The 11,521-nt window shown below is 38.4% G+C and overlaps 2 protein-coding genes across 2 annotated transcripts; both read left to right on the top strand.

The window, feature by feature from the left end:
- The first annotated feature begins 221 nt into the window (after positions 1 to 221).
- On the top strand, positions 222 to 908 carry LOC128300241 (uncharacterized). Its single transcript, XM_053036244.1, has 3 exons — positions 222 to 293; positions 357 to 500; positions 573 to 908. Exons 1-3 carry the CDS (start codon positions 222 to 224, stop codon positions 906 to 908), a joined length of 552 nt encoding a protein of 183 aa, XP_052892204.1.
- Positions 909 to 4,510: 3,602 nt separating this feature from the next.
- On the top strand, positions 4,511 to 5,195 carry LOC128300250 (uncharacterized). The gene is made up of 3 exons (XM_053036256.1): positions 4,511 to 4,588; positions 4,648 to 4,791; positions 4,860 to 5,195. The coding sequence occupies exons 1-3, from the start codon at positions 4,511 to 4,513 to the stop codon at positions 5,193 to 5,195; spliced, it is 558 nt and encodes a 185-aa protein (XP_052892216.1).
- Positions 5,196 to 11,521: the final 6,326 nt, after the last annotated feature.

Genomic DNA, 11,521 nt, shown 5'->3' on the forward strand with positions numbered 1-11,521 from the left:
TTTAATCATTAAAACATTTAAAATCAATTAAAATGAAGGGTACATTATGACAATTAAACTTCTTAATTAATACTACACCCCATTCCTAACCAAATTTCTATTAGACCCAATTATACTACTTACTAGCAATAAAACACGACGTTACCTACGCCAGTGTTGGTCAAAACCAGTTACGAGCGCCGGTTGAACATCATCGGATATCAACAGCCCAACTGATCGTGATGAAGGCATCACCGATTTTTATCGTTTTGTTCGCTTACCTGACACTCGCAGGAGGTGCAAAAACGGAAAAGGTAAGTTTGTAGAGACACCCTGGTTAAACACAGCAACCTCAGGAATTCTTTCTTACATGTCAGATGATTGTTTACTTGACTAACGTCGATGTTACGACCAATCCGAGGTTCTTAAATTCCACCGTAACGCTTAAACGGTACAATGTCGCTCCCTACTCAGCGTTCAACATGACGATTACATCGCTGCTGAAGATTTACACAATGACGGTACGGGGTTTTCCCGATGTGGTCGAGAGGTTCCCGTTCATCGTTTTGGTAAACTTATGTGTTTCATTACAGCTCCAGTCCACCTTCTACATTAGGTCAGGCTTGATCGACAATATGCTCTACGACAGCAAGATTGATCTGTGCACGTTTTTCGTACGCCCTAACGAACGTTTGGTGCAGATGGTCTTCGATAACCTGAAGCGCCATGGAGAGATGCCAAAGCGATGTCCAGTGGCACCAACAACCCTGGCGTTCACCAACATCACGCTCAACTACGTTACCTTGCCGAGTTATCTACCAGAAACGAGCTTTAAGCTGATGGTGAAATGTTGGCAAGGTAGCCAAAAGATTTTAATATTTGACAGTCGTTGGGACGGTCGGTTGAAAAAAATTACCACTAAGAATTAAACTGAACCCGCGCACGCTTCATTACTATCTCAGTGAGTTGGAAGAAAGCATGAACAGCAGGCCATGAGGTTTGAGAGCGGATGAGGGTCAAGCTTTCGGTGGATAAACTATATGAAGATTTTATTTAAATACTTCTGTAGCTATTTTCTGTTCAAACTAGTACTACTAGTATGGATCGAGCCGCACAAATGTGTTGATCTGTGATGCACAACATCAATAAAGAAATTACATTGAAATGAAATCAGTTATTTAATAGAATCGTTTAGTTTATAAAATAGTTTTGATTAAAAACAATATATTGGATATAATGAGCTACATAAAATATTTAAATGTATAAATAATTTCAAAGTATAATTGTAGTATAACAAAGTAAAGTATAATTGTTCAAACGGAAGTTATTAACAAAATTCCGGAAAATCCACTAATTGACATATAAAAATGCATGTTAAACATCTACGAAGTTATCAACTGCTCCATTACCTCATCGGTTATGATTTAATGGTAATTTATTATTAACTCATCCTTGGAACATTAATTGCACTGAATGATTACGCTCAGAGTAACGTGTTCGTACTGTTCATAAACCTGTCTGTAATCAAGTAAGCAATGGCTTCATTTAAGGGAAAGCTGTTGTTCTTGTTCCTAACGCTGAACGTCGTATCGGTGACGGTATCCTTAGGTGGCTATAGAGTTACACCGTTCATAACCCGTGTTAATGTGACGAGCAATCCAAAATATTTAAACTTAAGCGTACAAATTGTATCCACACCCAGCGAAAATCGCATAAATATCGACATCTACGCTTTGCAGCCAATTCATTATCCACGCGTAAGACAGGTGCTTCGGTTGTATACGGAAATGATCACTTTCTATACTGTTTCTTCCCAACTGTAGGCAATCATTGTTGCATGGCTGGATGTAGCGTCCGGTACGCTCAAAGCACCGTTCTACAACCAAACGATCGATATTTGTAATCTTATCAAAAACCCTGGAACGCATCGTCTGGTGCAGATCGTCTACAGAGAGCTGAGACGGCACGGAAACATACCCACCGGATGTCCCATTCCGATCGGTCCGTACAAATTTCGTAACATATCAACGAGCCAAATGCGGTTTCCACCATTTTTCACGCAAACAAACTTCATGGTAGACATCATCGGTCTCACGGGGACGGCAAATGATCGCACGATCGAGTCGCGTTGGTATGGGACCATTAACCGAAACAAATGCACCACCAAAGCAAGATGTTAGGGGATTTGGGTTTACAATGACAATTGGCTGGTCGGGAAATATCTACTCGTGGTTCAAGTATTGCGCAATTGAACGTTTTTTTTTTATTTCAGTACTAAAGCAAAGTGTCACAAGTAATAAAATAATTCCACAAGGCAACTCAGATATAAGTTTTCCGTTTGTAATATACAAGAACTCCTGGAACTAGAATTGCCGCTGTAGGTATGCGCAATTGTACATTCACAAATTGGAACGGTATTGGTGTGAACTATATTATTGCTATGTATTCATTACATAAAGAGCTCCTTTCAACATAAATGCTGTGTTTCATCACAGTCCTAAGACAAAGAAAATTAATTTATTACAGGATAATGTATATATCTTCTAACAAAGCTATCACTTATAAAGCTAGTGATTGCATTACTTCAATTTAAGAGCCTTGGTGGGAACACTTGTTTCAAATGGACATAAATTGTGTTGTAATCAGATATTCACAAAATATTGGGTGTACAAAAAAGTTTGTTCAAATTTTTAGTAGCGTTACAAACAAAAGTACCTAAATGTGTATATTTCTATCATATTTAGTAAAACATGTTTTAGACACCATCCATCCTCTATCAATTGCTTTATTCTGTTTAATAATTAAAACAATTAGTGAGAATGTCTCTTCGAGGAAGAAAAATACACAACAAAATAATTAAAAGCAGCTCAAATTCCTTATCAACGATCAGTAAATTTCCCAATCAATAAGCAGCAATTTCATCGTGGCTATCTGTTAATTAATATTAATTCCCCCCTACATCTGAGTGAGTAGCCATAACAGTTACGAGTAACATGTTAGTACTATCGTATCTCTTTTTGCAGCCAGTACTTCAATGTTTTCAGTTAGGAAAAAGCTGTTGTTCGTGTTTCTAACGCTGAACGTCGTATCGGTGACGGTATCCTTAGGTGGCTATAAAGTTTTGCCGTTCATAACCCGCGTGGATGTGACGAACAATCTGAAATATTTAAACACAAGCGTACAAGTTGTATCCACAGCCAGCAAAAACCGAATAAATATCGACTTCAATGTACTACAAATGCTTCACGGGCCACGGGTAAGAAATGTGTTAGTGAAGTATACGGAAATGATCACTTTAAATTCGTTTTCTTCCCATCGGTAGATGATCGTTGTTATCTGGCTGGATGTAGTCTCCGGTGCACTCAAAGCACCGTTCTATAATCAAACCATCGATTTTTGCGGCTTTCTTAAGAATCCTGGAGCGCATCGTCTGGTGCAGATCATTTACCGGGAGATGAAAAATCACGGTAACGTCCCTGCCGGATGTCCCATTGCGTGCGATCTTTACAAATTTCGTGGCATTTCAACGAGTCGGATGCGGTTGCCACCGTTTTTCATGCAAGCAAGCTTCATGATGGATATCATCGGTACTATAGGCACGACAAGGGAACACACGATCGACACCCGTTGGTATGGGACCATTAACAGAGTTAAATGCACCGCCAAAGAAAGGTGTTAGCTTGCTGTTTGGAGCAAATGGTTTTGTTTTTTTCGTTTAGACCAGGCCAGGCCATATCGAATTATTTTTTCACGTAGTCGGATAGTCCGTCCTAGCTATGGGGAATTTTGTCTCGGTCATGTCTTGTGAAACTCGGAGTCGCTACCAATTCTCTGCCGGACCGCGCCTAAGAAATAAACGTTTCGACCGTTTAAAAATATCCTTGAAAATGAGTCTTTTTTCAATTCAATACCTCATAAATACAACAAAATTCTACTCAACTGCTTTCAAAATGTAAGTTTTATATATATCAGTTATATCAAGTTGCATTGTAGATTCTGGAATTATGTAATCGTTATTGGGTCGAAATTCGAGCATTCACGTACACGTACTACTTGTTCTTCCTACCCTCCATATAGGTTATCGACAATCAGGTCTATCAATTTATCAGATCTAGTACTCATGATCAGCAACTACAATTTCATTACATTCATTTTGCAGAATTAATCGAAACCATTAACACAAATTCGGCATTAATTACATTATAATCACTTGGACTCTCCATTACCATCCATGTAGGCGATGTATTAAATCATTAGGTGTATCAGGGAGTTCGTGCATATTTTTTAAACATTAATTACAGATTCTATTTGGGTAGTACTCACTAGCGGCGTGGAATAAAATGGTAAACTTTAGCTCAAACATAAAAAAATACTCTGGACGTTGGCATACCCTATTCTTATCTAATCATCTATTAAGCCCATTTGTTGTGCTTGGTGAAACCTAGACATAATTAACTCATTTTATGCTATTCAAAACGAAAGAAACGACTTGATCGAACACAACTGCATTGCGACATTTCATTTGGTCGTCATGAAGGCATCACCGCTTTTGATGGTTTTTTTGTTTCCTTACCTGACTACTCTCGCAGGATCTGCAAAAACGGAAAAGGTGAGTTTATAGATGGTTGCTAGTAAAATGTACCTACCTCAGAAAAAAACTACTTTCAGATGGTTGTTATTTTAAATAGCGTTGATATTACGGCCAATCCGAGGTACTTAAATGCCACTGTAACGCTCAAGCGGTACAATGTCGCTCCCTACATTGCCTTCAATATGTCGCTTATCATTCTGCAGAAGTACTACGCACTTACGGTATGGATTGAATATGTGCCCATAGCACATGGGACCGCATTTAATGGAACTCCTGTCGTTAATTACAGCTCCAGTCCAGCTACTATGTACGTATCGGTAAGTCCGAAAACATGCTCTACAACAGTAAAATCGATTTGTGCGATTTTTTGCGTCGACCCAACGAGCGTTTGGTGAAGATGGTGTTCGATAACCTGAAACGTCACGGACAAATACCCACGAGCTGCCCGGTGCAGCCCAGAAGACTTTCCTTTACAAACGTCACACTGAACCACCTTAATCTGCCACCGTATCTGCCCGAAACTAACTTCAAGCTGGTGGTTAAATGTTGGCACGGTACCGAGAAGACTTTAGTAGTTGACAGTCGCTGGAATGGTCGGTTGAAAAAAATAACCGTTGGCAATTAAATGCAGTAAATGCTACCACCAACTACCTGTACTGTGTTAATAAAAAGAATGCAGAAATGATGTAAATCTCCAGTGGTTTCTAATCTACATGTTTTGCATAACCCGTATGACCTTTGAGAATTACAGGGTTTTCAAGTTCGACTTGCGAAATCAAAGTCATCATTTGCAAAGCGGTTCAGTGTTACAGACAATCACGACGCTGTTCGATAGGCACTCAAAAGGAATGGGAAATCTTACGAGGAATGGTGGATATGATCCAAATCAAGTTTAAAAAATATGATCGTATTCAATGTTACGGGATCAAATAGCGTTGCACAATTCAATCCCGGATCTGATCGGTTTCTAGTTGGTGTATTTGAATCCGACTCGATCCTACAGGGATTGGTTAGAAGAATTCGGAAGAATTCGAATCCGATGTGATTACAAAAGTTGGAATCGGAACGGTTTATATGATCCGATTCGATCCTCATATAAAGCGACATGATCAGACAAAAAAGTTTCACTCATTTTGCACCATTTTGCATCACTAAAACCCTATCAAGAGTCGTCTTATCTAACTGTCAGAATAAAATCAAAGTAACCCACCCCATACCCGAAGTGTTTGAACAGAATCTAGAAATGGCTCCAAATTTATGACATGAATTCGAAAACCCTGTAATGGAATTCTTCTAATACACAACACATAAAAATATGTCATAAAAATAGTACAATATCGAAAAATTGCCAAAAAATGTTAATCAAAAAAATCCCAAGGTGCTCAATTTGATCGGGAATGAAAAATAATTAAACGCTAGATTGACTTCGTAATGACGAACATTGGATCAAATAGGAAGAAATATACAATACACTATTGCACTATTACTTTATTACGATTGTAAGGCTAATTTTACCATTGTTTACGATCAAATTTATCACTGAAATGATAAACGCGCTGATTAAATACACTGGCTGTAACGTGTTCGTTCAGTCACACTCCTATTGGTAATCAGCAAAGAAATGTTTTCACCTGCGGCAAAATTGTTTGTTCTGTTCGTAGCGCTGAACGTAGTGTCGGTGACGGTGTCGTTAACGAAGTACAAGCTAACACCCTTCGTTACCCGTGTTGAAGTGACGAACACCAAGTATATAAATTTTAGCAACCAAGTGGAGTCCACCAACAACGGAAACCGCGTAAACATTGACTTCCATGTGATGCAGCCGATCTATATTCCTCGCGTAAAAAGCATTCTGGTTTACCATAATGGCTCCATACTCTAACATATTGGCTTCCTCGTATCTGTTTTTTTCTTTTAAATTTCTTTCTGCAGATAATTACTACCCTTTGGCTTGATGTAGCCTCCGGTGCACTCAAAGCACCGTTCTACAACCAAACGATCGATGTTTGCGTTCTAATTAAAAACCCTGGAGCGCATCGTCTGGTGCAGATCGTTTACCGGGAGCTGAGACGACACGGTAACTTGCCCACCGGATGTCCCATTCCGAGCGATCTTTACAAATTTCGTGGCATTTCAACGGGCCAGATGCGTTTGCCAGCGTTTTTCAACCAAGTGGACTTCATGCTGGAAGTCATCGGTCTTACAGGGACAGCGAAAATTCGTACCTTTGACACTCGTTGGTATGGGGTCATCAACAGGGTTAAATGCACTGCCGCAGATCGCTGCTAATCCTAATTCCGCTGTACGCAAGTTGGTAAAACAACTAAATAATGAAGCCTAAATAATGGGTCGGTTACAGGGCTATGCAACAGAATTCCGTTGTGTACGTAAACTCAAAGATGTTTAAAAAGAGGTTTTCTTCCTAATTACTTAACGTTGTTAATCTTATTTCATTTAGTTTAATAATTTGTCAAATTTCACATCGCCCGAGATGCTTGGCTTGGATGTAACCTTGGCTCTCGTAAAAAAATTTTTCGGCAAAGCATATTCCAAGTCACATAGAGCTATTGTTGTTATTTTAGGTTTTATCAGACATCATCAGACTCTTAGTCTGAGATAGCCATATGTCTGATCAGGACATCTAGCATCGTGTTTTAGATATTTGGCCATTGAAGTTTATTAGTCCCGAACCTGGGTCAGTAATCACGAATGAAATGTATTGTAAAAATATACGACACGTCCTGTTTGCGTTCAGGACTTTCCCATCTGGACTGTGATGCTCATATGCGACGTCTCATTTTAACATGAGTACTCCAAATTACACTTAACCAGTTCTTAAGAAACTTGCGTCAGATTATACCCCTATTCCTTATTCTGCTTTTCGTACGCACTGCACATAATTTCGTCGAAAGTCGACGTCTTTCACAATTGGAAAACTACAACTGATTGCATATGTCTAAGGTCAAGTAGGTATTCCCATTCAGGTACCACTGGTTACACATGAGTTTTTCTGACTTCTTCTACCGATACAGTTTGTATGAGTCATACCTTTTCATTAACAGGCACATACATGTTTAGATTTCATACGGTGCCATTTTATCAGATGTGCGTGGACCGATACAAATTCATATCCGAACCAATTCCACGTTGCCATGTAACGTGTAAATAAAGTTAAAAAAAGGCCAAAATTAGTAGGCCTAGATCTCTTGATTTTCCGCTCAGTATAGTATACCTATACCAGCATACCAATACTGTAGTATACAATTTTACCATGTAAAATTAAGTCTGAGAGAGATAGTTCAGTATGTTAGTATGGGTCATCTGGTACGCGGAACACTAATTTAGTATTCTCATATACTTAAACTCATATACTTATTCTCATACTCATATACTTATTCACTTAAAATACTAATTTAGTTTTTTGCCGCCTGTATACTAAATTAGTATACAGTGTACGAATTTAGCATATTCTCATATACTTAAGCAGTATACCGTATACTTATTTAGTATATCCCCGTGTACTAAAATAGTATGCCGTGTACTAAATTAGCACACCCCTCATACTAAAATACTATACCCCGTATACTAAATCAGTATACCCCATATACTAAAATAGTATACCCATCGAGTACCCCGTTGTATACATTATAGTAATTATAGTTCTTTATCAATGATCTCAACATAATTGACAATTTGAGTAAATTTTTACCAAAATTATTGTTTATATTATTAAATCGAATCGTACGACACGTAAAAACAAGTGTTTCAAGAAAAATTTAAATGATTGAAAAATAAAAAATTCAATTCCACATACAAAATTACTCGAATTGTCAAAATTTTCAGATTCGCGTATCTCAAACTCGGGAAATGACTTTATCCTGCACATGTATATATACCTGCTTTACCCACACTTTAACCGCTTCTTGTTTTTGCTGACCACCTGTTAACGTAAGCATAGTTAATGATACAGCTTGTACACCTAAGATCTAATTATACGCACAGATTGTAAACACAAAATTAGCTGTAATTTAGTGAAATGCCAAACGTTTTATTATTCCATTTCCTGCCATCGCAATAGATTACATAAAACTCTTCAAACATAAAAATTAAAATACTATTTACCCATCAAAACTCTTGTGCATTACGAGAAAGACCGATAGTGCGCCTATGCTATTAACCGACAGCATATATTGAACGCCGTATAACTCAGGATCAACATTTTAGGATGTTCAAGTGGATTTTCACTATAGGAGTTTACTGTCTCACCTTCGTCACCCTAACAAACGGTGCGCGATCATCATTACAAGTAATTGTACTACATTTCATACTCGCACAAAATACTTTATATGAATTGGGTCCACCTATTTTAGCTTATGCCAGTACTGAGTAAGGCACAGGTTGAAGGTAGCAGATATATAAACGCCAGCGTAGCCGTCTTTCGGCATGGATCGTTTCATAATTCTACCATGGAACTCGTATTGGATTTGCTTCTTCCATTTGTGGATATTAAGGTAAACACAAAGAATAAAACACATCACATTTCGTTTAACATTTCTATTGGATTTTCACAGATGAACATCGGTTACTTTGTCCGTATAGGCTATAAGGAAAATTGGATCTACAATAAAACGTTCGACTTTTGCACCTTTCTGGAGCGACCGAGCATCGATCGGTTCGGGGCGTTTGTGGTTGAAGATTTAAAGCAACGTGGCAAAGTGCCTACACATTGTCCTGTCATGCCCCAGCAACTCGTCTACCGAAATGTAACGTTGAACCGTGTAAAGCTACCAGCCTTCCTGCCGGAAACTAGCTTCGGTTTTACGGTGAACTGCTTCAAATACCCCAAGTATGAACACGTGTTCCGCTCGTACTGGTATGGCCGAATGAAACGGATCATGGCATAGATGTTCTATTCTCAGTTTTCTGGCTCGATGTTTAATAGAACACATGAAACGGTAGCTCATTTCAGAATTCTTTAAATAAATGTACTTCCGAGCGTATCCGAGCGTGCTTATTTCGTGGCCTTTACTCGTAATGAATGAATCTGAATTTTTAATTTAATTTTGCAAGAATCCTCTAAGGTTCGTGATCCAGCCAAGATTGTTTGAAACCGTATTCCTTCGTGAGCTGGAAAACTCGTTAAATAATAGAAGGAGAAAACGATTAATCAATTTTGCTATCCCGTATATTTCCTGTCGGAATAAACAGGATGTAATTTACGTTTAGATTTAAATATAATGAAACATAATTTATAATGAATTGTAACACACTACTACGCACCATATATATTGTAGCCTAACCCGATTAATACTTTAAAGTTGTCAAAAAATAAAATCTAAGAGATACTACTTTTTCCTGTCGTTATTTTAATTATTTTACACGTAAAGCGTAAAAGAGATTTAACATCCTAACTCTGAAACGTACAATAGATCATTTGAATTAAACTAAACGCTCAATTAAACTGCAATTAACCCATCAAAACTATTGGACATTTTGCGCATATTCAACAGTGCATACATTGCTTTAACAGAAACCACATGGGAGAACCCATATTGTGCAGGAATATTCATATTTGGTGATGTTTAAGTACCTTTTGATTATTGGAGTTTACTCTCTCACCTTGGCCGCACTAGTAAACGGTGCGGGATTTTCATTGCGGGTAATTACAGTTTAAGCTGTTTCAAAACGGTTTTTACAAACTCGTTACACCTTTCTAGATTATGCCCATAGTCGCTACAGCACGGGTTGAAGGTAGCAAGTATATTAATACAAGCGCAGCCATCTATCGCCATGGATCGATAGAAAATTTTACAATGGAACTAGAAACCCATGTACTTCTACCACTAAACGATCTATGGGTAAGGCGTAGAAAAGCTTTAATAAAACAGCCTCGCATTCATTTTATTTTCCTTTTCAGATGAACATCGGTTACTTTGTCCGTACGCGCAATTCGGAAAATTGGATCTACAATAAAACGTTCAATTTCTGCACCTTTCTGGTGCGGCCGAGTATCGATCGCTTCGGGTCGCTAGTGTTTGAAGAATTAAAACACCGTGGCAATGTGCCTGCCCGTTGTCCGGTCATGCCGGAACGATTCATCTTCAAAAATGTGACGTTGAATCGTATAAAGCTACCAGCCTTCCTGCCGGAAACTAGCTTCGGTTTTACGGCAAATTGCCTCAGAGGTCCGAAACATGAACCAGTGTTTCGTTCATACTGGTACGGACGATTAAGGAAGATAAGAGCATAGTTGTATGCTAGGTGTTCGTGTTCAATAATAATTAATAAACCATACTGAATCGGCACACCGAAGGTCAAAGATACAGCCTGTAACAGGATATACATTTTTACAATTCTTGTAACTGTTGAAATCTTCTGGAGATAGTGTAATGAATCATATATGCTAGATTATTTACAGGTAACGAGGGTGACCCGGTGATGCATTGGTAGTGGCGCCAATCTTCACACGACAGGGGACCGATCTAAAATGCCATCCGGATCCTCACTATTCGGATACGGGAAAATAAAGTAAAAGAAAGCCAGAAATGGCAAACCAGGCCCCACCCAGGCCAGGATATATTTCTTTTTCCTGTCGTAATTTTAATGCTGGTGCAGGAAAAAATGTACAAAAAATGTATCATCCTAGCTCTGAAGCGTACAATAGATCATTTGAATTGACCTAAACGCTCAATTAAACTGCAATTAACCCATCAAAACTTTTGGGCATTTTGCGCATTTTCATCAGTGCATATATCGTCTTAACCGAATCCACATGGGAGAACCCATATTGAGCAGGAATATTGGTGATGTTTAAATATTGGACCAAATATTGGAATCTTTGGTGATGTTTAAGGACCTTTTGATTATTGGAGTTTACTCTCTCACCTTCGCCGCACTAGTGAACGGTGCGGGATTATCATTACGGGTAATTGTATTACAACTTTAACGGTT

This window comes from Anopheles moucheti, chromosome 2, assembly GCF_943734755.1.
Source record: "Anopheles moucheti chromosome 2, idAnoMoucSN_F20_07, whole genome shotgun sequence".
NCBI lineage: Eukaryota > Metazoa > Arthropoda > Insecta > Diptera > Culicidae > Anopheles > Anopheles moucheti.

Excerpts from the sequence above, each read along its gene's own strand:
- LOC128300250 (XM_053036256.1), top strand. The coding sequence starts at position 4,511 with ATGAAGGCATCACCGCTTTTGATGGTTTTTTTGTTTCCTTACCTGACT. Across the intron at positions 4,589-4,647 it reads GATCTGCAAAAACGGAAAAG|ATGGTTGTTATTTTAAATAG; the intron begins GTGAGTTTATAG and ends AACTACTTTCAG. Across the intron at positions 4,792-4,859 it reads AGAAGTACTACGCACTTACG|CTCCAGTCCAGCTACTATGT; the intron begins GTATGGATTGAA and ends CGTTAATTACAG.
- LOC128300241 (XM_053036244.1), top strand. The coding sequence starts at position 222 with ATGAAGGCATCACCGATTTTTATCGTTTTGTTCGCTTACCTGACACTC. Across the intron at positions 294-356 it reads GAGGTGCAAAAACGGAAAAG|ATGATTGTTTACTTGACTAA; the intron begins GTAAGTTTGTAG and ends CTTACATGTCAG. Across the intron at positions 501-572 it reads TGAAGATTTACACAATGACG|CTCCAGTCCACCTTCTACAT; the intron begins GTACGGGGTTTT and ends GTTTCATTACAG.